The sequence below is a fragment of the Pelodiscus sinensis genome, chromosome 1 (assembly GCF_052426305.1).
Source record: "Pelodiscus sinensis isolate ZL-2025 chromosome 1, ASM5242630v1, whole genome shotgun sequence".
Lineage (NCBI taxonomy): Eukaryota > Metazoa > Chordata > Testudines > Trionychidae > Pelodiscus > Pelodiscus sinensis.
Window position 1 is genome coordinate 148,617,477 of NC_143052.1, and position 24,814 is coordinate 148,642,290.

Sequence of the window (24,814 nt, forward strand, 5' to 3'; positions counted from 1 at the left end):
TTGAATTTATAAGTGGAGCATCCACACTACCAAGCCTGTTATGCCAAAATAACAGACCACTTAATTCAAAATCTGTACTCCTGCTTTTCATCAGGAGTAACGCTAATTCTGAAATAGTTATTTCTGTAGCAGACCCTTAATAGTTATCTGTAGCAGACCCTTAATCTCTGGCTCAGTAAATGAACCCCTCAAATCATCATTTAAAGACTTCAAATTATAGCAGGGCTGGGCAAAATACAGCTCTGGGGCCAGATCCAGCCTGACCAGCCACCAGACCTGGCCTGCTGACCATCCCACTGGGCCCCTCAGACACATGCAGCTGCCACAGTTCAAAGCTCAATCCAGCAGCTCTCTGCTCTGCAGGGAGGGGAGGCTTCGTGTGATCACCCGGTTCCTAGCCCAATCCTCAGCTCCTATTGGCTGAAAACAGCTGCCAATAGGAGCTGAGAGATTGGCCTGGGGTTGAGGCAGCACAAGCCTCTTCCACCTCCCACAGCCGAGAGCCATTTGCCAGGAGCAGCCTGGGAATTAGCTCATATCTGCTTACTGAACACCTCCTTCCGCCTGGTGTCACCTCGTGTCAGTTCTGGACCCAGGTTGCTCCTGGACTGAAGCATCCTCTTCAGGACAGTGCCCTGCAGCAGTGCCCACTCTAGTGACTCTTGGCCCCATTCCAGGGGTGGGGTGTTTATCAATCTCTACACTGCAGGGAGCACCCTTTCCCCTCCCAGGGGGCACCCAGTTGTACCCTCCTTGTCGCAGTGACCCACTGCCAGTCTTCATCTAGCCCCTGCCTCAGGGCAAACTGCAGTCTGAAATAGCCACTCATTATTGGTAAGGGGGTGTGGACCTGCTGCCTTCTCGTATCCTGGCTGCCTCCCTGCAGGCCTAGTACTCTCAGGCCTCCCCTCAGGCCCTGCAGCCTGGGAGTGAGGTCAGGCCAGAGCTCCACCCCACTGCCCAGCTCACCCTGCCTGAGTATTGCTCTACCTCCAGGAAGCCACCTGCTTCCCAAACAGCCAGGCCCCTCCTGCTCTCTAGTCAGAGTAAACCCTCCTCTGTAGGGCCAGGAGCTCTTCTTTATATAGACCCCAGCTGGGCCCTAATTAGCAATAACTGCCTCAGCAGGGCTTCACCCTCAGGACTAGATTCTTGTCCTTAAAGGGCCAGTGCAGGGCAGACACCCTATCACATCCTCCTTTACCCAAACTCCCTCTCAGACCTCACACTATCTCCAGCATCCCAGCCCCTTACTCCTGCACCCCAGTCCCTTACCCCATGTGCTCTTCTATACCCAACCTACATCCTAGACCCTGCTTCCCCTCCACAGAAAAGTGCGGCTCTTGACCACTTTCCAAAATCCTGGAGTGGTCCCCCTCCAAAAATTATTGCCCACCCCTGAGTTCCAGAGAATTCACCATTTACTCTAACCTAAACCTGCAAGTGAACCCATGCTGCAGAGGCAGGTTGAAAAATGCACAGGGTCTATCAGAATCTGGCCCCAGAGAAAATTCCTTCCTGACACCAAGTATGATGATCAGCTCTAGACCCTGCACATGTGGGCAAGTCCCACCAGGCAGACACCTGGAAAAGAATTCTGTGACCTTTGACACCATCAACCAAGAGATCGTGCCGACTTGCCTGCAAGAGCTAGCATGTGCGGAAGGAATTTCTTTGGGCTGACTCCACTACTTCCTCTCCAAGAGAAAGGCCCATGATGTGCAATGTATCTCCTCCCTGAGCTCTTATCAGTGCATCCCCACAGGCTTTGCCTTGTCAGCTGCTCTACTCACCATCTGTGTCAGCCTCTCGGGCAGTTTGTGAGGCTCTATGAGCCCCATTGCCGTCCATATGCCAGGAAAGCCCTGATCCTCCTCTCTTCTGCATCCAGTGACAGCAATGCTCTCTCCTGGTTGTCCCAAAGCCTGCAAGGAAGTTGGAGCTGGTTCAGACTAGCCTCAGGGTAGAAGGAGGTGATGCTAATAGGAACACAAAATGCTTTAAGGAAGTGGAAGAAGCAATGACTCTATGCTCCACAGAAGGCATCATGTCCTGGGTGCTCCTGGACACTCAGATAACAACAGTTGCCTAAAAAACACCTTCTATAATTGTCCCTTAATCCAGGAGATGCCCTGAGACTTTGATCTGCAGCCATCCCTTACCTGGCTGTCTTAGCCTGCATGGGCTGGGCCCCAACTAACTCAGAGACCACCTCTTTGTTCACACCCTCCCAGAGCTGCTGAGGTACATAGGGTTATTCGGCCCCACGGAAAGAAGGCAGCAACTCTTGATTAGCAGGGCAAGGAGTTCTGTGGTGAGGAAGTCTTAACTAGGGTTGCCAGGTGTCCAGTTTTGAAACGGACAGTCCAGTATTTGAGCTTTCTGTTCGGGAAACAAATTGAGAAAATATAAATGTCGGGTATTTTCTAAATAAGATGTAATGTAGATGGTGATGTAATGTCAAGTGTGTCTGGTATTTTTGTTGAAACCATCTGGCAACCCTAGTCTTGACCACTTTAAATCAGGACGAGTGTGAATTTTGCCACCCCCGGGGGAAATGTAGACTCCTCTCTTTGCACAAGCCCCTCCCACAACAAAAACGGGAGCCGAACAATATGGAAGCAAATAACAGGAACATCGCATGTAAGGGAAGGATATAGTACTAGGGAGTGGGAGGGGAGGGGGGGGTCTCTCGGACACAAAGCTGCTATTCTGAGTGCTGTGTATTGCACCTAGAGCCTCAGAGCAGGGACACATTACAAAGGCCTAGTACAGACAGGGGAGAGACAGGCTGTGCATTGCCAAATGTGCATGGAACGTGGAGCCTTGAGAATCCAATTGCTTTGCTCATGTTCAAATTCACCCTGGCGTGCTTCGGACTCCTGCTGCACCTTGGCACCGCGTAGCATGACCGGTTAGGTTCAGGTCCTCTCGGACAGCCTTTTTCCTCTCCCGCACCAGGCAGCTGTGAAAGCCAAATCTCTCGCTGTGGAAGCAGACACCGTGACAAGGGCTTGGGTGGGCCAAGCCTTCCAGGGATCTGATTTGTAAAGGCAGGGCAGAGGTGCTGTGTTCCTTCATTACAGCCCCACAGTCCTGAGCCAAAAGGCTTGCCGAGGCTAGAAACAATATCTGTATTCAAATCCCATTGAAAATACTGTAAGTGGATACGTCAAGGCCAGATACTGTATAAAAGTATCAGGGGCAGCCAGCCAAAGGACTGTGTCTCTGGCAGTCTCTGTGCTCTGATATTTGACGGTGGATCAAATGCAGTAGCACGGATAAAGCTATGCCCAGGCAATGTATCAGACTCTTCTATCCAGAAGGGGTTAGGGAAAAGGGCAGTCGTGCTGGTCAGTTCCTGTGTAGCTGGCATTGTTGAGAGATTCCCCCCTGCTGGACTCTGGAGTGCCACACACGGGCACATGCCGTACAGCATGATTTCGGTGTGACTATCCCAGCCGAGCTGTCTGCTCAGGGCTCACAAACAGGCATATTCATGCATACCCTCCCAGGAACACCTCCAATCACACATACCCACAGAGAGAGAGGCACTTCCACTCTCTCTCTCTCTCTCTCTCTCTCTCACACACACACACACAGATCTAGACGAACGCACCATTCCTACCACATATACACACCTCCAGCCATACACTGTACTTTCTCTCTTACAAATGCTACATACACATGTGCCCACACTAGTTCTCTCATGCACACATGCACACTCACTGTCCTACCACAGAGGCTCTCCACTTCTGACATTTTTCTACATGTGCTTTCCTGACCCACCTGTGCTCACAGTCACAAAAATGCACAAAAACTTACCCCATGCACCCACCCTCTTTTATACCCAAGTGCTCACCTTCATACATTTCTGCTCACAATCCCATCACGCAAATGCCCTCACTCACCCATCCCTTCTTCACCCCTCTCTCCTTCCATGTGCAGGTGTTTAAACCTCACAAGCGGGGTACACATTTTGTAGCTCATTTCAAGACCTTCATGCCCGCCTGCCCAGGTTCCAGTGTGCGGGGTAAAGGAGTGTTTGCCTGATAATAGCCACAGTCTTAGTTTCTTGAGCCAAACGTATTTTACCTCAGCGATCGTCTCTGGTCTCAGTGCAGGCAGGGACTTGAGTGCTGGACTTCAGGGCTTGAGGAGCCTGTTAACGGTCTATCAAATGTTCTCACTGTGGCAATCTGCTTACCATAACCGGGTGTTGCTCAGGTACCTCATACTCCAGTCCTGTGTTCAGCAAAGGGGTTCCCTGGATAGGCAGCTCCTCATAACATGAAGGGAAGCAATTTCTCTTCTGCCTCCACACACCCCTGCTTAGCTATCTAGGCACCTTAAAAGCAGGTTTACTCTGAGTCATCAGGCATTGGCTATTACCAAGCACCTAATGCTGATTTACATGGACCAGTAGGGTCAGAGGTGGGGCAGCTGGCTAGTGAGACCAGTGTTCTCAGTCAGTATAACTGGCAGTGGAATAAGGGAAATAAGAATTAAGTACTCTAATGGTATACTCCAGAATGTATCAGAAATATGAGTATTCTGTATTCTATTTTTCTGGATACAAACAGTAGACCTAAACTTTCAGCCTGCTATCTGTGTTAACTAAGGAAAAGAAGAAAGAACAAAAATAAAGTCTTCATGAAAGACAGTCCATTGTGTGTCTCCTTTGTAACATGCTGCATCAACTCTGCCTCACAAAATGGCAGCTGCCCCCCATCAATGACAGACCCTAGGAAGTTTAACTAAAGAGGAAATAAAATCCAAATAGTTATATGGACTACGAAGAGGTGGGGATTGGGTGAAGAAACTGGAGCAGGCCTGGGAAGATATCCTTTGGGGCAATGGGAAGCATGGGTGTGAAGGAGGGAGACAGACCTGGGGACACATCGTTAAGATGGGGGGATGCCCTTTGGTCCAAAGAGGAGTCTGACTGTAAGGGTGAGGCGGTAATCATATTTTTCAGGAGAAAGGAGAGCATAAGACTAAGACAGCGGAGTGCAGGCTTGGGAGTATGTATTTTTGAAAGGGAAGAAGAGAACTCAAATAATTGTATTTCCCATTGCCCAAGCAAAGCCTCTATCAGCCCAGCCATTAAATGCCCTCGTTTTGTCTTAAAATTTTAGCAAAGGGATGAACCGCTTCCAATGAATGACAGTGACTTAACCGTGCATCCTTAACAAGAAACTCAGATTCTGTAGCTTGCATTTATCTTCCTTAATCTCCTGTCACCTATGGGTTCAGACACAGGCTATTTATAACAGGGAGGTTAGCTGGCTGCACTTCTATGGGCCCAGCAGCTCAGAGCTATTGTGTGACATTCAAATCAGCCTGGTGGTGGGATGTAGGGAACACAGGGTGCCCACGATGCTAGGCCCAGGAATGGGCCTGTGTCACTCATAAATAAGGCCATAATCTGCCTGAAGCTCTATTTTCTTGTCTAGTCTTGTGTCCAGAGGCAGGGAAGGCAACCTTGTCCTACCAGGGGCATCCATTTCCTACAAACCATGGGGCATTGTGCATTAGATTTTCATGTTCCTCAAATTCCAGCATACATAAAAAAAAAGCCATGGGGTTATGTGGCAGCCGAGATGTAGGAATGCCCCGGCACACTCTCTGCCACCCCTTCCCCAATCTGCCCTCCGCATGCACCCTGAAGCAGTACCTCTTGTGGAGGCAAAGAGGCCCATGCACCAGGGCTACATCTACACTGGCATGATTTTCCGGAAATGCTTTTAACGGAAAAGTTTTCTGTTAAAAGCATTTTCGGAAAAGCACGTCTAAATTAGCAGGATGCTTTTCTGCAAAAGCACTTTTTGCGGAAAAGCGTCCATGGCCAATCTAGACGCGGTTTTGTGCAAAAAAGCCCCGATCACCATTTCCGCGATTGGGGCTTTTTTGCGCAAAACAATACTGTGCTGTTTACACTAGCCCTCTTGCGCAAATGATTTGTGCAAGAGGGCTTTTGCCCGAACAGGAGCAGCACAGTATTTCCACAAGAACACTGACGATCTTACATGAGATCATCAGTGTTCTTGCGGAAATTCAAGTGGCCAGTGTAGTCAGCTGGCAAGTTTTTCCGCAAAATCTTCTGATTTTGTGGAAAAACTTGCCAGTCTAGACACAGCCCAGAGGTATTCTCCTGGCTCAGGGCATTCCAGCTTTGTGGCCTTACAGGACCGGTAAGGTCTGGAACATCCTGTGTGACTGGCAGTCAACAAGGCTTGTCACTTGGGACCAGGGACTGGATGGGACTGAATGAAGTGAAGCAGGCTGTGCTTGGGAGCCATTTCCTGTGCTACCTCAGTCATTTTGTACTGGGATTTTGTTTGCCTTGTAGCTGGTACCCAGCTGGTTTCTGTAGTTAATTGAAACAGCCCGACTGACATAGCTCTCTGCTTCCCTCAGCAGCCATGACTTTCCCAAGTGGCTGGAGTGTGGTTGCTCGAAACACTGCTGGGCTCATTGAGGACAGTGACAGGGGGACAGAGAGTGGAGGGAGACAGGGAAAACCTAGTGACCAAGTGAAGCAGCAAGAGATACAGCTGCAGACCAATGTACAGGCTACTCTAGTAGATAAGGCACTGGCCCGCATTTCAGGCTTCTACCCTGCCCTGCCTCTGCTTCCTGTGTGACCTTAGGCAAGTCATTTCATCTTTCTGCATCTCTGTTTTCCCTGCTTGTGTCTTCAGAAAGGCAATGACGTGGGCACAGTTTGTCTTTGCAATAAGATTGACCCCCGAGTTTTCAGATTTTGGGCTTACCGTGGGTAGAAATCTATGGGTTAAAATAAGTGGATTCCCATCTGTCCCTGATTTCAGCTGCGAGCCTTCTCCCAACACCTGCATATCTGAGAGTGGTGAGCAGCGCGTACTATCTTAAGCCAACCCGGCTCTGTAAGCGAGTGGGATGAAATCCGGGCACTGTGACCTATGGGTAGCATACGTCAGCCAACAAATGGCATGTGATATGATCCGCCAATCAGTTCTGCTCAGAAAGCAGAATGGGTCACCCGTCACTATCGTACCATCCTGGTTGGCCACAATGACTTTTAATGGCCTTGTGGTGTTCATTAGAGAGACAAAGCGGGTGAGGTAATATCTTTTATTGGACCAGCTTTTGCAGGTGACAGAGATAAACTTTCCAGCTGCACAGAGCTCTTCCTTCTGCCTGGAGAAGAGGATTAGATTGTTACAGCTAAATACAAGACTGAACGGACTATTTAGCATAAGTAGTTTGCACATATTCCAAGGGACCATTCAAAGTGAAGTGCCCTGGAGTCATAGGACAAAAGGTGGGATTAGTGGGTTACAGGTTGTTGTAATAAGCCATAAATCCAGTGACTCCATTCAGTCCATAATTTTTGTGCCTAGCAGAATTACGAATTTAAGTTCCCAGGCTCAAATGTTGAAGGTGCTGTGCAGGTTTCCTTTGAAGATGAGGACTGATAGGTCAGACGCAGAGTGATCGCTCTGTGAAAAGCGTCCAGCCACAAGAGACCAAGTGTTTTCGTCTTTTGCCATTTTTCCTGTGAGAGTTCATCAAGAGCATAGGAATTGTCTCATTTCACCCACATACTTGTTATTGGACCATTTAGTGCACTGCCCAAGATCCCCCACATGTGTAGGACTATTGGAGCTTGAAAGGTAAGTTGTGAAGGGTGTTGATCGTGGCAGTGGTGCAGATAACATTGGCAGGTTTTATATTGGTTCTTCTAGCAGGGGCTGGTGCCACTTTGTGTTGGTGTGTTCTGGTCTCTGGAGAGCTTGCTTCTGATGATGAGGTTGGGGCATTGTCTGAAGGCCACAAGAGGAGGTTCAGGGAAGATTTCTTTCAGGATGGGATCCCCATCTAGTATGGGTCATACTTATTTGATGATATGCCATAGGGGCTTTAGTGTGGGGTGGTAGGTACCAGCTAGGTGTGTTCAGTCACAGCGTTGGTATTGAAGCAGGTCCTCTCGGGGTATTTGGGTGGCCAATGTTCATGTAATTTATGCTTATGTCTGGATTCTCCTACAGCTTGCTGCCCAAGTCCTGGAACCTAAAGGTATCGGCTTTGGGTTTGTGGATTCCAAGAAAGATGCAAAACTTGCCAAAAAGCTGGGTAAGTGTCATATCTAAATTTCTGAAACCATGCACAGAGCATATAAGAGAGGCATCAGATCATCAGCCCTAGAGAGGGTAGCCAAATTGTTATCTGCAGGACAGAATGGGACTGCTTTCCACATACGTGCTGTCCCACCCAGTCTAAGGGAATCATTCGCTGTGTAAGGACAAGAGGGGAGGTCAGGATCCATGGTCCTTTCCAGCCTTTTGCTTCCTTGCTAAGACCGCCAATAAAGAAGCCAGTCCTTGCTATTTGTGATGGCTGGATGAGACTCACGGTTCATTTAATGGAGGCCATCAGAGAGGTGTCAGTAGGTAACAAACCCAGCAATTCTCTTTTAAAGGAATAATTGACTTAATATATATGTACTATCCTGGAGAGGGCTTGTGGGGGGAAATGCAGGACTGGGGTGTGTTGGGGTCACCCTGCAGTATAACCCAGGCTGGTGAGAGCCAAGGTGTGGCTGGCAGGCTTCAGTTACACACAGACACTTGGGGACAGGGTGGATTGCATGTGGAAGACTATTTGCGAGTATCGCAAGGCATGGTAAGGCACCCCAGATTACAAGGCAGAGCTGACGGCCCCGCCCTGATCCAGACTGTACCCTGGTATGTCACAGTGGAGCAGCCAGTCCTGCACTGAGTCAGAGTTAAAACAGTGATGTACGGCTGAAGCTTTCCATGGTACATCACTGATCCCCAAGAAATCATCCAGTCCCTTAACACCTCCCAAGCTCTTACTGGATGATTCTCTCCAGAAAGATGGGCCCCCTGACCCTTATGACTATGCTCAGCTGCTGCTACTAGACCATCTTTTTCTGTCCATTTTCTCTTGCCTGTTCTTTCCTTCCAGACTCTTTTTGCTCTTCCTCTGGGCATGGTGACAGTTTTGGGGGCACTCCCTCCTGCACCCCACTTAGCAGGTGGTCAAAAGCTGCTTGAGGTGGGAGCAGTCACTGGTGGCAGGCTGCATATATTACAGCTCAGCTGAGTGTCACAAGAGCAGAGGAGAGTAGCTTAGGTTTGCAGCCTGTTTCCTGAGCCTGCAGCTCTGTACAAGCGAACACTCCTGTGGTCCTCTATATTAGGGGTTACTATGGGAGTAGAGGGAACAGGACTGGCTTTCCAGAAGCCAGTCTTCATATTACTTCATGGTTGTGGGAACATATTTACTCTGGGAATGGTAGATCAGGAGTCAAACTACTTTCTCTACCACCAGTGTTCTCTTCTGTCTCCTGTCCCCTAGACTACTTGTGATCCCTCCTAGAGGGTCTTGCCCCTCCAGTTGTGAAACAATGCTCTCACCTACAGTGGATTAGAACTGATGATTTACTATAGAGGCGTAAAGTTGCTTTGTTCCACCCCAGAAGTGGCCACATTTCAGTAATGGGGAATATCTTTATATATAGTCTATGAAACACTTTGGAATCCATCTGTATACTTGGTGCCCCATGAATATATGCTAGGCCTAGGTGAGTCTGAGGGACTTTGAGGCTCACTTTGGCTTATTGGTCAGTTCTTATTTTATAGACTTGGCACAACCATCTCTAGGGACCCAACCACATCCAGGAAATCCAGATCACAGATCTGAATCCAAACCAATTTTCTGACAGTTCTGGGGTATTTGGTCTTGGGATACCAGTTAGAGCCCACAATTATTTATTTGTATTATTTGCTTAGAAAAAATCTTGCCATTGAAAGGGAAAGAGGCCCCAATCATGAGGCTCACAGTTGAGTCAGAAACTGAACTTTCTCAAAGTCTGAGAGAAAACTGAGCCAGGATTCCAGTTCTGGCCTGTCCCTAGTTGTGATGTTTCCCAGCCGATAGGTCAGATTTGTTTCCCACAGAGCTCTTTCCCTAGCAAGTGGGCTGCTAATTATATTTTCCCAGAATGCACGATTAACCCTTTCTATAGCATACTGACCATGCTGTGTCTCTTCATCCTCTTCTTCCAGGCTTGGATGAAGAAGGAAGCCTCTATATCTTTAAGGAGGAGCGTATGATTGAATTTGACGGGGAATTGGCTGCAGATGTCCTGGTGGAATTCCTCCTGGATGTAAGCACAGATAAGATCAGAACTGGCCAAATACTTCCAAAATGTTTTTTCAAATGTTCACCACAAAGGAGTACCAGCCCTATTTGCAGCCCCTTCTTGTTTGTTCTCTGCAAGAGTATTCTTTTCTTGTTTGAAAATGTCATGAATACCGTCCTCCAACGCTGACTCCAAAAGTGTTCATGGCCACGCTGGAATCTCTTTGATTTCCTTCCTCCTGCTTATAAGATGTTCAGTCATCCAATCAGGGAGCAAGAAACAATGCCATGTGATTTAGCTGACTTGTCCCATATAACAAACAGTGAATAACTGGCAAATGGGAATACACTTGCATAAGACAGGTTTATCAAAAAAAAAAAATACTGAACCCCAGGAAAAGCCCAGCTAAACTTGTTGAGCAAAAAAAAAAAAAAAAGACTGACCGGGGCCAAAATACAGTCACGGCCCCTTTAATTCCTAGCCAGCTCCATCCTCCCCCACCCCTGCCAGCCCGAGTTGCGCTGCGTGTCCCAACTGCCCAAGCTGGGAAAAACAGAAAATACCGGACATTTTACATGTCCAGTATTTTCTGAATTTTTTTACGGGATGGAAGGCACAAATACTGGTCTGTCCAGTTTAATTCCGGACACCTGGCAACCCTAAACAAGAGAACAAATTAGTTATAATTCAAATGTGTTCATAGGTAATGTAATAAAACCAGCTCAGTACAATGACTAAATTATTTGCAGTGACCCAGACCTGGCCTTTGGGCAAGGCGAGCAAAGCGGTTGCCTTGGGTCCCACGCCTTCAGGGCCCCACGCTGCCCAGAGCCCGCCTGCCTGGCTGCTCACTAGCTGCCCTGGGTGGGAGCCGCCCAGCCACACGGGGCAGCCAACCACAACATGCCACCTTGCCTGCAGTGACCAGTTTGTCCATCCATCACTAGACATGATCAGTCATATGAAAACAATGAAATGTCACCAGGGTAAGTGAGAGGAGAATTTGGTCTGCAGAACTTGGACCTCTCCGGTCATGTCATCTATTTCTGCCAGCACACAAAGAGGTACTCATGCCTGCTGGACACATGGAAATAATGCAACTGGCTTAACAAGTTTTCTCTAATTCTCTGCTCTTATTCTTTATTACAAAGCAAGACATCGGCTTGGAACCAAGTTATTTGCTTTAGAGAAAAAAAATGTGAGCCTGCTCTTTATAGTGAAGCCCCTTCAATCTGAAGAGCTCAAAGGGCTTTCCCAAGGCTTGTCATTATTACTCTACATTTTGCAGATGGGGTGACTGAGAGAAAGAGAGTGCCATGACAGCCCTGAGCTCATTGGTAACTCAGATCTCCATCCCCTTCCCCCCACATCAAATTACTGAAAGCACTAGGCTACTCGTATACTCCTGAGAAGGATTCAATTCCTTTTGTGTATCCCTGTCTCAAATGAGACTCCTTTATGTATGACTTCCATACCCCCTTCTTTGTAATGTCACAGGCAAGAGGGACCTGGCCTCAGTTGGGGAAATGACTGAGCTGCAGGCTCAGCGTATAGAATCATAGAATCCCAGGGCTGGAAGAGACCTCAGGAGGTCATCAAGTCCAGCCCCCTGCCCAAGGCAGGACCAATCCCAACTAAATCATCCCAGCCAGGCCTTTGTCAAGCCAGGATTTTAAAACCTCTAGGGATGGAGATTCCACCACCTCCCTAGGGAACCCATCCCGTTGCTTCACCAGGGTCTCTGCAGTGACCCAGCTTTGATGCTGTAATGGTGCTGTGGACCTGGCCTCTGTGGGGAAATGTCTGAGGTACAGGCCCTGTTGAAAGATACATTTGTAGTGGGGACCACAGCTAGGTTTCTGGTACAGCAGGAAACACTGTCTGTGTCTCTGCCTAAAACCAGTGTAAGTTACAGGAGAGCAGCAGTTGGTGGCAACTATGGTTCAGGGCCTGGTTCATAACAGCTTGCTGCCTGGATGGTAGTGTGGAGCTACTTTTAATTCTTACTAGTGTAAATAAGATGAACAGGTCCACAATACCTGGATCCCACTTGTCCTCAGCTTCTCATCTGTAGGATGGCACTTCCATCAGCATTATGCGGGGATACTGGGTCAGTACAGACTTGCAGGGAAGAACGCTGTATATTGGCGTCATAGAATCATAGTGTCCTATCAGAAAGATGCTACTTCTGATCTTGCTGCAGGGCTAGGCTCAGGGGAGAGAGAGGGTCTCTGCAGTGGCCCAGCTTTGGTGCTGTAATGATGCTGTGGCAACGCTCATCAGATTTTGGGGTCATCTGCTAAACAACACACCTGTGGCAACCGGCCCTCCTGCATTTTGCCATCATCAGTGGCTGATCATAGGCTTCGTGTCCTCTGTAGACCAACCACTAGAGGGCACTATAGTAACAAACACTGGAAGATTTCTGGCTTTTCATCTAGTTTTGACTAGGATGGGTGGGGAACCTCAGGCCCTGGGGCCCCGGCTTGCCTGAATCTGGCCCCTGTGGATCAGCATTGAGGAGCCTGTACTGGTGCTCCAGCCCCCCGCCACCCACCCACAGGGCTGGAGCACACAAAATCAACTAGTCTGGGCCCCCCTAGGCTCTGGTGTGTGAGTGGAATGCGGGGAGTGTCTTTCTGTTTCTGTCAGGGGCTTCTCACTTGTGTACAGCCCCGACTGATTTTTCTGAGTCAGTGGCCCCCAACCCAAAAAAGGTTCCCCAGCCCTGGACTAGGAGATAGCAAACACACATGCTATACAGCCAAGCGGCATTTATTATGCAGCACAAAGCGCTTGGTGAGACGTTCTGTTTGCTATATTTTGATATGTGCATATAAAGCATGCAGTGTCAAAAGAGAACCAAGATCTCTTCTCTCAGGAGGTGCCTTGCAATAAAGAAAATCCCAAACAAGCAAGGGGAAAGAATGACAAAAAAAATCTAGTGTGTGAGCAGAATTGTCCCTAAAGAAAATGGGTCCAATTCTCCCCCATACAGCATTTACACTGGTCTATCTCCATTGGTTCCAGTGCAGTCACTTCTGATTTACATCAGTGTCACTGAGGATGCATCTCCACTACACCCTAAAATTGAAATAAGATACACAAATTGAAATAAGATGCACAACACAATTTGTGTACCTTATTTCGATTTTATTTCAAAATAGGCTATTTTGAAATTTGGCACGTCTACATGGCGCCAAATTTCGAAATAAAATGCTATTTTGAGCCATCCCTTAACCCTCGTGCAATGAAGTTTATAGGGATGGCGAAATAGCGCATCCGTTATTTCAAAAAATATTTTGAAATAACAGGCGTTTTCTTTGGACGTGAGGTAGCTATTTCAGGATACCTCTTATATCCCAAAATAGCCATGCAGTGTAGATATACCTGGAGAGGGCAATCAGACCAAATTCTTTCCTTGTCTGTAGAACCCCTCTTTCTGCCAAGTTCTGAGACGTCTGGATCCCCTGGTTTGATGGAAATCACTGCACAGATAGGGACAGCCATAAAATTCAGATCCAGATCCAAACTTTCCCAAAGTCCTTGGGAGTGTTTGGCCTCACTCTGGCTTGCCTTTTGAAATTACATTGTCACCCAGCATCCTTTATTTGTTACGATGTCTTCCCCCTTTAACCTCAACAATTTGTGCTAAAGAAATTCAAAATACTAATGTTGATCATCAACAGCCACTCATTGGTAGGAATTTTAATAGTGATTATACATTTAGTGAGGGGTGTTCTCTCCACTTTAGATTAATTTCATAATAACAAACCTCTGATAAGTCAGCTGTGATTGTATTTATTAAACAAACAATTACAAAGACATTATATTCACAGGGAGGCATATAATTACCAATAGCTGATCTTCCCTGAAATGTCTAACAGCTGGCATCAGTCTGCCAATGACCTTATTTCCCTATGATTTAGGAGCAAGCATACTCTTGCCTCATTGTGTGGCATTCTGTTCTTTATCTAATTCCTCTTTCTGATACACATATCTCTTTACTTTATTCCCAAGATTCCCCGTTCCACTGCAACTTTCCAACTCTCTCATCATCTAGTGACTAGTCAGTGTGTATACCCTATTTTGGATCATTTCAACCATTATACATCTTGCAGACAGCTTAAAAATAATATTCAAAATAAGCTGAGGGTTACCGCTCCATAATATTCCATCCTTTGTTAGATAGCTTTATCTTAACTGCAAAGCACCATGTTAGTCTTGCTCCCAGGCAAGCCTTAAAATCTTCCTTGGCCTATCTTAAGTGTCAACACTCAACCTCAGCAACTGCTGCTCTTCTAGCCCCCCTTCCAGCCTCTCTCAGCTGCTGATCACTCACCCCCCCAGACCCTAACACAAGACACCACCATCCTTCCTCCTGACAGTCATTCGCCCACTCCAGCAGGTTTTCTATGATCTTTTGGGATGCTGATTGCTCCTTCAATCTTCCCACAGCAGCCATATTCCTCACCTAGCTATCTGACCCCCACACAAACTCCCAGGAGGGGCCCAAACTCTCCCTCTCGACCTCTTGTCCATTAGCTATTCACTTCTCTGGCCCAGCCTTCCTTATGGTCTTCTCAGACAACTCTACTCCATGGGTTCCTTGTCTCGGGCTGGGCTGGGAACTTGCCACGGGGGTTGGGCAAGGCTTCTGGCAGCAGGGAGGCATTCTAAGAGCTCCTCTTGGACTCTCTATAAAAGTAGTCTGGAAGAGGCTGGTGCTGCAAGAGTAGGATTATTTATAAAATGCATTTATCATGGCAGTTGCTAGAAGACCCAGTGGAACTCATCAACAGCAAGCTGGAGCTACAGGCCTTCGACCGCATCGAGGACGAGATCAAACTCATCGGCTACTTCAAAGGAGAAGACTCTGAACGTGAGATTGACATATTCTTTGCTTTAGTCTGAATGGGCTTTAGGAAGGGGGTGGGGGATTCCAAATCAGGGACCGTAAGCAAGAGGGCGTGCCAAGGAGGATGTCACATCAAAGTCTCTGCCAACAGATGGAGGTGGGCTGAGAGCACCTTGAATTTTCTACCTGCCCTGTCCACTTGAGCTCATTCACACATTAACAAAGCAGACAAAGCCTAGGTGTTCCTATTCTAATCCACTTGTAGGATCCTGGACGGTTCTCTGCTGGAATAAAACCATTAGCCCATCTACTTCCTATCTCCCTGCCACACCAAAATGGTCATCCAGCTTGTCCTGTAGCTTGTCTCTATTAATGGTCTGGATGTTTCAGAGGATGATGTAAACCCTCCATAACAAAGTGCCTATTTGTGCAAAGCTTATCCCTGGGGAAGCTGCTCTACGCAAACACAGTTTGGTCGGACACCTCTGGAATCCCTTCTTTAATGCCTTTTCCTGTCTTTTTCTACTTTCAGATTACAAGGCATTTGAAGAGGCAGCTGAACACTTCCAGCCATACATCAAATTCTTTGCCACCTTTGACAAAGGGGTAAATATCCAAAAACACCCTCACAATCTCCTTTCTGAAAAGCCAAAGTACTTTCAGCGTAAAGTTCAGGGTTAGGCTAACAAGGACTGTAATTAGTAATGTTAAGATCAGGGCTTTCCCAAAGCTCAGCAGAGCGAGAGTTTAGATTCAGGGTTGTGAGAACTTGACTCTAATCTCTGTCCTGCGCCCTGAGACAATTCTGATAGAAGTCACCAGCCTAAATTCAGAGGTGACATAAATAGTGGTATAAATGACACATCAGGTGTAAATTAATAAGAAAACGGCTGTGACAGCAGGTAGCTTGAACCAATTTGGCATTGGATGAGTGTATAAACAAGTGTAGCCTACTCTGAGTTCGGTGTGTAAAGTGAGCACTTGAGCTATAATTTGGCTGTTAATTCCAGTGTATGTGAAAAAAAAAGTAGAACATCTAAATTCTACAGTAATTGCTGCTCCCAACATACACAGAGCAGTAGCCTTGGGTGACCGGGACAGCAAATGTGTGAGCTTTGTAGCCACACCCCCATTTCTGTCTGTACAGCACTGCACATGTCTCTGGTCTGCCCACCCTGTCATACATTTCATTAGCCCTGTTGGAATCAGCTTCCCTATTCAGCAGGCCTGCAGAGACTGAGATTCCTCCCACTAAATGGGGTCAACTGTGAGGCTGTCACTGAGGCCCATGAGCTTGTCTCTCCTCCTCTTCTAACAGGCCACATCTCCACTTGCAGGAAGCTGGATGCTGTAGCAGTCGATCTTTCAGAGTTTGATTTAGCGGGTCTAGTAAAGACCCACTCAATCGAATGCAGAGGGCACCTCCATCGACATCAGAATTCCTACTCCTTGTGAGGAGTAAGGGAAGTTGATGGGAGCATTTCTCCCATCAACCTCCCACTGTGAGGATGGCACCAAAGCTCGGCTTAAAGTACCTTGACTCCAGCTACATTTTTTACATAGCTGGAATTGTGTACCTTAAGTGACCTTCAGCTGTAGTTGTACCTGGCCTCAGTTGTACCTTGCTGCCTGGCCAGTGAGAGTCTATTTGTAGCAGGGAGCAGCAGGTGGATGAGAGAGAGAGTGGAATCACCAGTGTCTCTCTGGCAGGGACAGGCTGTGGTATCGGACAAACGAGCAGAATAGGGAATGAAGGGAGAAGGGTCAGTCGAGACTGAAAGAGGGGCAAGGACAGAAAAGGGGCAGAAGACTATAGGAATGGACAAAGGGTCAAAGGAGAAGAAAGTTAATGGGCTAGGGAAGACAAGGGGGTGGTAATACAGGATTCTGGGGCAGCTACGGATAGCCTCGCACATGGAGAGCAATATTAGCCAATAAGCTGCAGTAAGTATCACACAGTCCAATAGCAGATAAAACAGAGGTGAGGCCCACCCCAAGAAGAGGAGCATTTATCACCTAGAGGACAAGAAGCACCTGGAAATATTGCCTCTTCATGGGGAGGCAAGCCACCGACCTTCTGACAATGAGAAGAGCAGTTTAGAGACAGAAATGGGAATCAGAGTTAAGTGTCTTCACCTCTCTGTGCAGTCGGCCTCCAGCTGCAAAATGAAGACAGTAATAATTAAATTGCCTACCTCCCAGCGGGAGTTTGGAGGGATAACTGCTCAATGGTTATACAGCACTTAGAGATGAAAAGGGTTATAAAATAAAAAAGAATAGTCTGCTTATCGAAACACCTTTACATTATTCACTGCCCCAAATGCTATCGCTTATGAGAGTGCTTCTAAGATGTAGAGTCAGCCCCAAATCTAAAATTCAGCTCCAAACCAGGAATCTGAACATTCCAGGTTTTAAGTTGTCCCCATTATAGAGGCCACTTCTGCAGTTCAGATGCAGATCGTAGATGGGATTTGAAACTGAAGTTTGAGATGTTTGGGCCCCATGCTCACACAGTGCAGAAAGTGGTATTTATGACGGGAGGCATGGGCTGCGTGTGTAACGGGTCCCCTTTACAAGGTATGCTCAGCACATAGCACGCTCACCACTGCTCTGCAATAGAGAAGACGTTTGCTAATGCCAGTGAGCATGTCAGACCTACTCACTTGTAACTTCCGTGCTTGCCACAGGTGGCAAAGAAACTAGCTCTGAAGCTGAATGAAGTGGATTTCTACGAGCCATTCATGGACGAGCCAGTTCACATCCCCGACAAGCCTTACACGGAAGGGGAGCTGGTTGAGTTTGTGAAGGAGCACAGAAGGTACCTAGCCTGCTGTTGAGGATCTGGTTGGCTCAGGCAGTAGGGACTGGCCTATGGATCCTGTCACCTCAGGGTTGCTGGTGCCAGTCTAGCACGTGAAGGTGACTGCCATCTGCTAGCTGTCCAATGGCCTATACAACATTAATTGTGTGAGATTGTGCCTAATTCCTAGTGTACAGGTATCTGCCTCAAAAAGTGGCATTCTAAGCTAAGGATTGAATGGAGACTGAACTCCACTCTTCTTCCCAGAGGCTGGTCCCTCTCTGTCCAGAAGGCAACACAGTGGTAGCAGAGAGTGGAAAGCATGCACTGTTCATGCAGTTCCTTCCTTTGTAGAGAAATAGTAGGCCTCCAGGGCTGTCACAACGGCTCTAAATTCAACCCACCCCTCCACTCCTGACTATGACTATCATCTGCTTTTGATGTTAAAAGGGACCCATGAGCACACGTACCGAGCAAAGATCACAGCACGCTCTTTGAGGCAGGCTAAAAGGAACAATAAGTGTGCCTGTTCCAAGCGAGCTGAAGGAAGAAGTTACTTCATATGAGGACCTGGTCCAGGAAAATGTTGAGCGCCCACAGTTTCCACTCAAGTCAATGCAAGTTGTGGGTGCTCCATACTTTCGGGGATCAGGTCAGCTTTATATATGATTAGGGATGGGGCAGGAAGGAAAAAAAAACCTCGTAGCCCAAGATTCTGGACATGAATAGCAAAGTTTATTCCTATCTCCGGTGCATACACATGTTTATCTGCTGCCTGTGGGGCAAGGTGAATATGTACCTTTAAGCATACAATGCCATGGATTTGAAGCAGGACATTGCCTAGCCCATATACAATTGCTTTTCCCAACAGTTATACATCTCTGGAGCACATGTGGAGTCTGCCCCTATGGTCGATGTAATATACTTAGACTTCTGTAAGGCGTTTGACTTGGTACAACATATTTTCACTAAAAGCTACAGGTTGACTCTCTCTAGTCTGGCACTCTCTGATCTGGCAACATCCGTGGTCCGGCATGATTGCAGTTAGCCAAATGTCCACTTATCATGGGTGTGGCCAAGAGTCCGGTGGTCCCATATAGCTTGTCTACAGCAACCAGTCCTGGCTCTCAGTGTTCTGTACTGTTATTTAGCTCTAATTTACCCCTAAATGTCTTCTAAGAGCCTAGTAAGCAGTGGAAGTGTTGGTAATGCTGCTGGACAATATCGATCTCCCCTGGTTCGGCACCAGTGAGGTCCTGAGGGAGCTGGACTAGAGGGGTTCAGCCTGTAGAAAGGTATTAAATTAACATGGCACACATTACATAGATCAAAAGCAGGCTACCTAATAGTTCTACAAATGTAATTGCAAATTGGGAATAATTAAACAGATGTGTTTCCAGTGGGGGCCTGAGGGATTGGCTCTTGGAGCTACCCTACCAGACATATTTATTAATGCCCTGGAAGAAAACATAAAATCATCACTGATAAAGTTTGCCAATGACACAGAAATTGGGAGGTAAATAACGAAGAGGTCACGTCAGTGATACAGAGCAATCTGGATCCCTTGATAAACTAGACTCACCAAACAGTATGGCTGCGTCTAGATTGGCATGATTTTCCGGAAATGCTTTTAACGGAAACGTTTTTTACAGAAATGCTTTTAATGGAAAAGCGGCTGATTTTCCGGAAAAATTGGCCAGTCTGGACACAGCCTACATGTTTTAATATAATTCAGTGTAAATGTATCCATCTAGGAACAAAGCATTAGGCTTCCTGACATTTTTTAGGATGCTGAAAAAAATTGGGAGGGTCTTGGCAGATAATCAGCTGAACACAAGTTTCCTGTGCAATGCTGTGGCCAAAAGGATGAAGGCAATCATTGGATGCAGAAATAGGACTCTTGAGTAGGTAGAGAGGTTGTTTTACCTCTATGGGTATGTCTACACAGCACCCTAAACTCAAAATAAGATGCGTAATTTGTGCCATGCAAATTGTGTATCTTATTTCAAATCTATCTCAAAATAGCTTATTTTGAAATTTCATGCATCTATACAGTGCCAAATTTCAAAATAACAGGCCATTTCAAGCCATCTCTTATCCCTCATGCAATGAGGTTTACCAGGATGGCAAAATAGCGCACATGCTATTTTGAAAAATATTTCAAAATAACGGGTGGCTTGTGTAGATGCAGGATAGCTATTTCAGGATACCTCCAGTATCCCAAAATAGCCGTGCAGTGTAGACGTACCCTATATTTGGCACTGGTGAAGCAGCTGCTGGAATGCTGATCCAGTTCCAGTGCTCATAATTCAGGAAGGATGTTGATAAATTGAAATGGGGTCAGAGAAGGGCCACAAGAACGACTAAAGGATTAGAATACATGGCTGGTACTGATAGATTCCAGACATTCAGTTCAGACAGCTTAACAAAGGTAAGTTCCTTCTGGGCTTGGCACCTATGAAATGGGAGCAGAGTTTTATCCTCTGTCCACACCCAGCAGTAGCCTAGAGAGGTAAAACCCCACTGGCACAGGTACATGCTTTGTGATGGCTTTTTCCATTCACACCAGCAACGTAGGTAACTTGCCTGCATCCTAAGAGAAGGTGTCTTTGTTCTTTTCAGGGCCACCCTGAGGAAGCTGCGTCCAGAAGATATGTTTGAGACCTGGGTAAGTACCTGAGTGAGGGAAGCCTTTAGTCCCTTGAAATCTTCGAATGAGAAACAAATTGGCTCTGGCTATTGAATTGCTACAGAGAAGCTCCAAGCACAGATGGCTACACAGCAGCATTATCTCCCAAAGTCTTTGCTTTACAGGCACATTGCGTGAGTCTACAGCAGGGAAAGCTTTGTTCATAGCTTCCAGTGTGTACAGTAAATCACATGCAGAAGTGTTTTGCTGTTTGGGGACAGAGTGCTGAATTGAAGCCTGGCTCAGGGAAATGGTATTGAGGGTAATTAAAACGTAGTAACTTCTGTATAGCAATTCATCTACTCACATCAATTGGTGAGATGTCACTTCGAGTCAAGGTTTAAAGACTCAATTTCCCAACTCTTAAAGTAATTGCTTCTTATTACACCTGGTTCTACAATACAGAAGAGGAGAGGATATTCTCTGATTAGTGATGAGTACACTCTTGCTAATTCAAGGTGTAACTGTCATTGAGCCTCTCTCATGGTGACTACAATACAATCGTAATCAACAGCCTTAGGTAAGGAATCATCTAGTCACTTGTAGTGTTCACAGTATTTATTAGATAGGCCAGCCACGTGGCATCGTTTGGGAATGACTTAACAGAACGTACCCAGCATGAATTGTGAATGTTACAAGAATAGACGATCCCAATTCAAAATTCAAGCTGGGATCATTTGTTAGCTTAATCACATGAGTTACTAAGCAAATTGTACGTTGACTGTAATGGCCACAGTTTGAACAAACTTCTGTTCAGAGGTTCTGAAGTAATGCTCACAAAGTTTGAAATAAAGAACACAGGCCAGGGTTTCGTGCTCTGTGAACAGGGGAAAAGTGACATTCATAGAATGAATCATTTACTGCAGATGACTCATTTACAATAATGCAAATGTAATAGACAGGGGTGTGACATTAAAAGCCTATCAGGAGCTCTAATTAGGTCCAGCCTACTGATAAATTCACTGCAATATTATTCATGAATTGTATTACCACTCCCAGTGGTTTACAGACATCGAAGAAGATACCGTTATTTCGCCAAAGAGCGCAGGGCCAACTTTTTCAACAGAATCTGCTTGGCTGTCCAACTTGAGATGCCTTGGGTCTGATTTTCAAAGGGTTGATTCCAGGACTCATCCTTGAGACATCCAGGAAAAAGATGAGGCAACAAAACCTTGAAGACTGTCATTTAGGCTTTGTGTCTTTGTTGGACCCAGCGTTTACATTTATTATTTAAATACAGTTTTGATATACTGGGTATAATCCTGGCTTCCATTGACATCACTGGAACCAAGATTTCACTCATAGTGATTTTGATGTAATTAATATTATATATGTTATAATCGTCTTGAAGAAAGCTTGGATCCTCAATGGTGGATAGCTTGTTTAATAAACACAAGATTAAAAAACAGGCTTTACCTTAATAAAGGTAACGAAATGTTTGTATCCAAGAGATCAGGAGCTAGATTCTGATCTCAGTTACCAAGCATAAATTCAGAAGAGTCACAATGACGGCACTGGAGTTACTACAAGTTTACAGGAGTGCAGCTGAGATCAGAATCCTGCCCTATTTGTCTAAGGAGGAGTAGTTTATTATTAATTATTTATGATTATGATGATGATGATTATTATGTCTGTTGGGCAATGATCCTGCTGGCAAAAGTAAAGGAAAAACAAAACTGCAGGCAACAAGATGTGATCTGATTTATGTAGCCCTGTATCTCTGTGAAAATAGCCCCCCCCCCCCCTCACCCCACCCCAAGACATTAGGACAGGTCGGGAACCCACTGTGGTTTTTAAAGATAATGTTTTCCACTTCATCTTTTAGCTTGTTTTGTTGTTGTTGTTTGTAGTTGTTGATAGTGGCTTTGTCACCTCTGGGCTCAAAGGGGAAAAGAAATTAGCATTTAGATGGGAATTTTTTCTTGCATTAAAATCAATTGAAATGGAAACTGGGATCAGCAGAGGATGAAGAAACTGAGGCTTTATCATGGGATAATTCAGAGATGACTTTCATAGCAGGTGCACAATAAGCAGCCTGGCTGATACATTGGCTTTTGCCAATGTCATTAGGCAAGCCTTACTCACACCCCCAACATTTTCATGGAGAAAATCACCCACGCTCCTCACATCAGCCTCATCTAAATCTATCAGGACTCACAAAGGCACCCATCTGAGTCTGCTCACCTCTCACCCGCCCCATCAGATCCCTCTCGCTGCTCAGAGACCCTCTCCCCCCCTAAAAAAACCCTCAGGCTCTCCGTCCCTTACCGAGTCCCATTTCAGCCACTTAATTTCCCTCATTACTGGGGAAGGCAGGACACCAGCTGATGCTACTGGCATCACTCACCAGTCCAGCAGGGGCATGTCTGCGGGAGGTGGGGCCTGGCAGGAAAGGCCCTGTGCTCATCTGGCTCTCCACATCACTCGGCCTTCTACCGGAACAATGCCTCTCCACCACGGCCAGGCTTGCAGGACCAGCCTTCGTCTCTTCTCTCAGCCACTGAATCCCAGCCCTGCAAGGTGCCCTCTTCCTCCTCCTCTCCCCCTGTCAAGCCCATCCCTTGGCATGGTGGCCACCTCATCGTTTGCAGCAGATCCCATCCCATTAATCCGCAGCGATCCCGGCCAATTGCTCCTTGTGATACCCATCACCTCCGTATCTCAGGCCCCTGAAGCCCTCCCGCCACCAGTCTCAGCTGCTCTTCACAGTGGCCCTTTCTTCCTCACCCAGGTACTTCTCCTCACAGTGACCCCATTTTGCCTCATTTTCAACAGCAACCCACACTCGAGCTGCCCCTCCACCCCCCTCTCCTGACCAGTCAGTAACAGCGTTCTTCTCTACAGGAGGATGACCTGGATGGAATCCACATTGTGGCCTTTGCTGAGGAGGATGACCCAGGTAGGAGGCCCTTTCTCCCCTCCCCTCCCCACCCCATTACTTCTGTCACTCCTCACACCTGGCTGGAAATCTATAGTAACTAGGATCAGCTTTGACTTGCATTATGGTCTCCTTGTCTGAGCCTCGCACAAGGGGTCCTCTTCTTGGCCCCCATGGACTTACAGCTCCACTTGTTAGTTGCTTTTCCCACTGGACTCCTGACGCCCAGCCCTGGAGTTACACCAGCATACGCGCTGCGAAACTCACTCCACATCTTGGAGGCACTTTCTCCCTCTCCCAGCCCCTGAACTTGTGCCCTACCCCACACGAAGTGCCCCAGGATTTGTGCAGATTCTAAAGGCAAGTCGCACGCCCCCTCACTAGTGCAGTCACGAGGAAGCGTCACCAAGAAAGGAGTGTGCCGGCAGCCTTGCAGGTCAGTTAATACACCTTACCTGGCATGAGAAAGTTTGCAGAGCAAATATAGTCAGACAGGTGGTGAGCCTGTCAGACCAGCTCAGCAAGAATCCCACACACAAGCTGGGAGAAGGGAGACAGGCCCTCCAGGGATCTGGAGCCAGGATGCTTGTATGAATGTTTAGCCAAGAAATAAGAATAGCCTCAGCAATTACACCAGTTAGGATTAAGTTGCAAGGAATATCAGTCCCCATGCTTTAGGGCTTAAATTGGTCATCAGCTGGGGGTAGGAAGAAATGTCCCATCTCTCTAGTCAGCATGGCACGGATAGGAGGTTCATGAGGGGCTTACCTCTCCCTCAGAAGCTTTTGGCTCTGGTAGTTGTTGGAGATAAAATAATGTTGTACATAAACTATTAGATTGTTTCAGGTGGCAGTTCCTAGAGTCCTGATGCACAGGCGGAATGAACAGACAACAGGATTCGAGACCCTAAGGTTCTTGTTCGAGCTCTGCTACTGACTTGCTCTGTGACCTTGGGTGAATCACTTAGAGATTTTTAAAAGTGCCTTTTTGATTTAGGAGCATGCGTCAATGGGGTTTGTGGTGGTAAATTACCCAGGCATTAGTGAAAATTCCACTTGCCACTTGCTCCATGCCTCAGTTTTCCCATCTGTAAAATGGGGACTGTGCTACTGACCAGCTTCACAGCAGGATTGCTAGGCTTAATTAATAATTCATTCAGTTTGATATCCTTTGAGGAAGGGTGCTAGAAAAGTGCAAAGCATTGCATCTTGGCTGAGAGACTTAGAGGTTCACATCTGTCATTTCAGATGGCTTCGAGTTCCTGGAGATTCTGAAGCAAGTTGCCAAGGAGAACACCAACAATCCTGACCTAAGCATTGTGTGGATCGACCCTGATGACTTTCCTCTGGTGAGTGGCAGAGGATCATCTCCTTGGTTGCTGCTGGGGTGTGTGTTTCTGTCTGTCTGTCTGTCTGCACACACTCCTCATACTAAAG

The 24,814-nt window shown here is 46.9% G+C and overlaps 1 protein-coding gene across 1 annotated transcript in view; it reads left to right on the forward strand.

Moving 5' to 3' along the window:
* The window catches only part of CASQ2 (calsequestrin 2), a 47,894-nt gene that overhangs the window by 9,921 nt on the left and 13,159 nt on the right, over positions 1-24,814 (forward strand). Inside the window, exons 2-9 of the mRNA XM_006132880.5 lie at positions 8,034-8,118; positions 10,077-10,177; positions 14,924-15,035; positions 15,544-15,617; positions 17,699-17,829; positions 20,434-20,479; positions 23,345-23,399; positions 24,626-24,726. Coding sequence (XP_006132942.2) covers positions 8,034-8,118; positions 10,077-10,177; positions 14,924-15,035; positions 15,544-15,617; positions 17,699-17,829; positions 20,434-20,479; positions 23,345-23,399; positions 24,626-24,726 — 705 coding nt within the window. The remainder of the gene's footprint in view (positions 1-8,033; positions 8,119-10,076; positions 10,178-14,923; positions 15,036-15,543; positions 15,618-17,698; positions 17,830-20,433; positions 20,480-23,344; positions 23,400-24,625; positions 24,727-24,814) is intronic.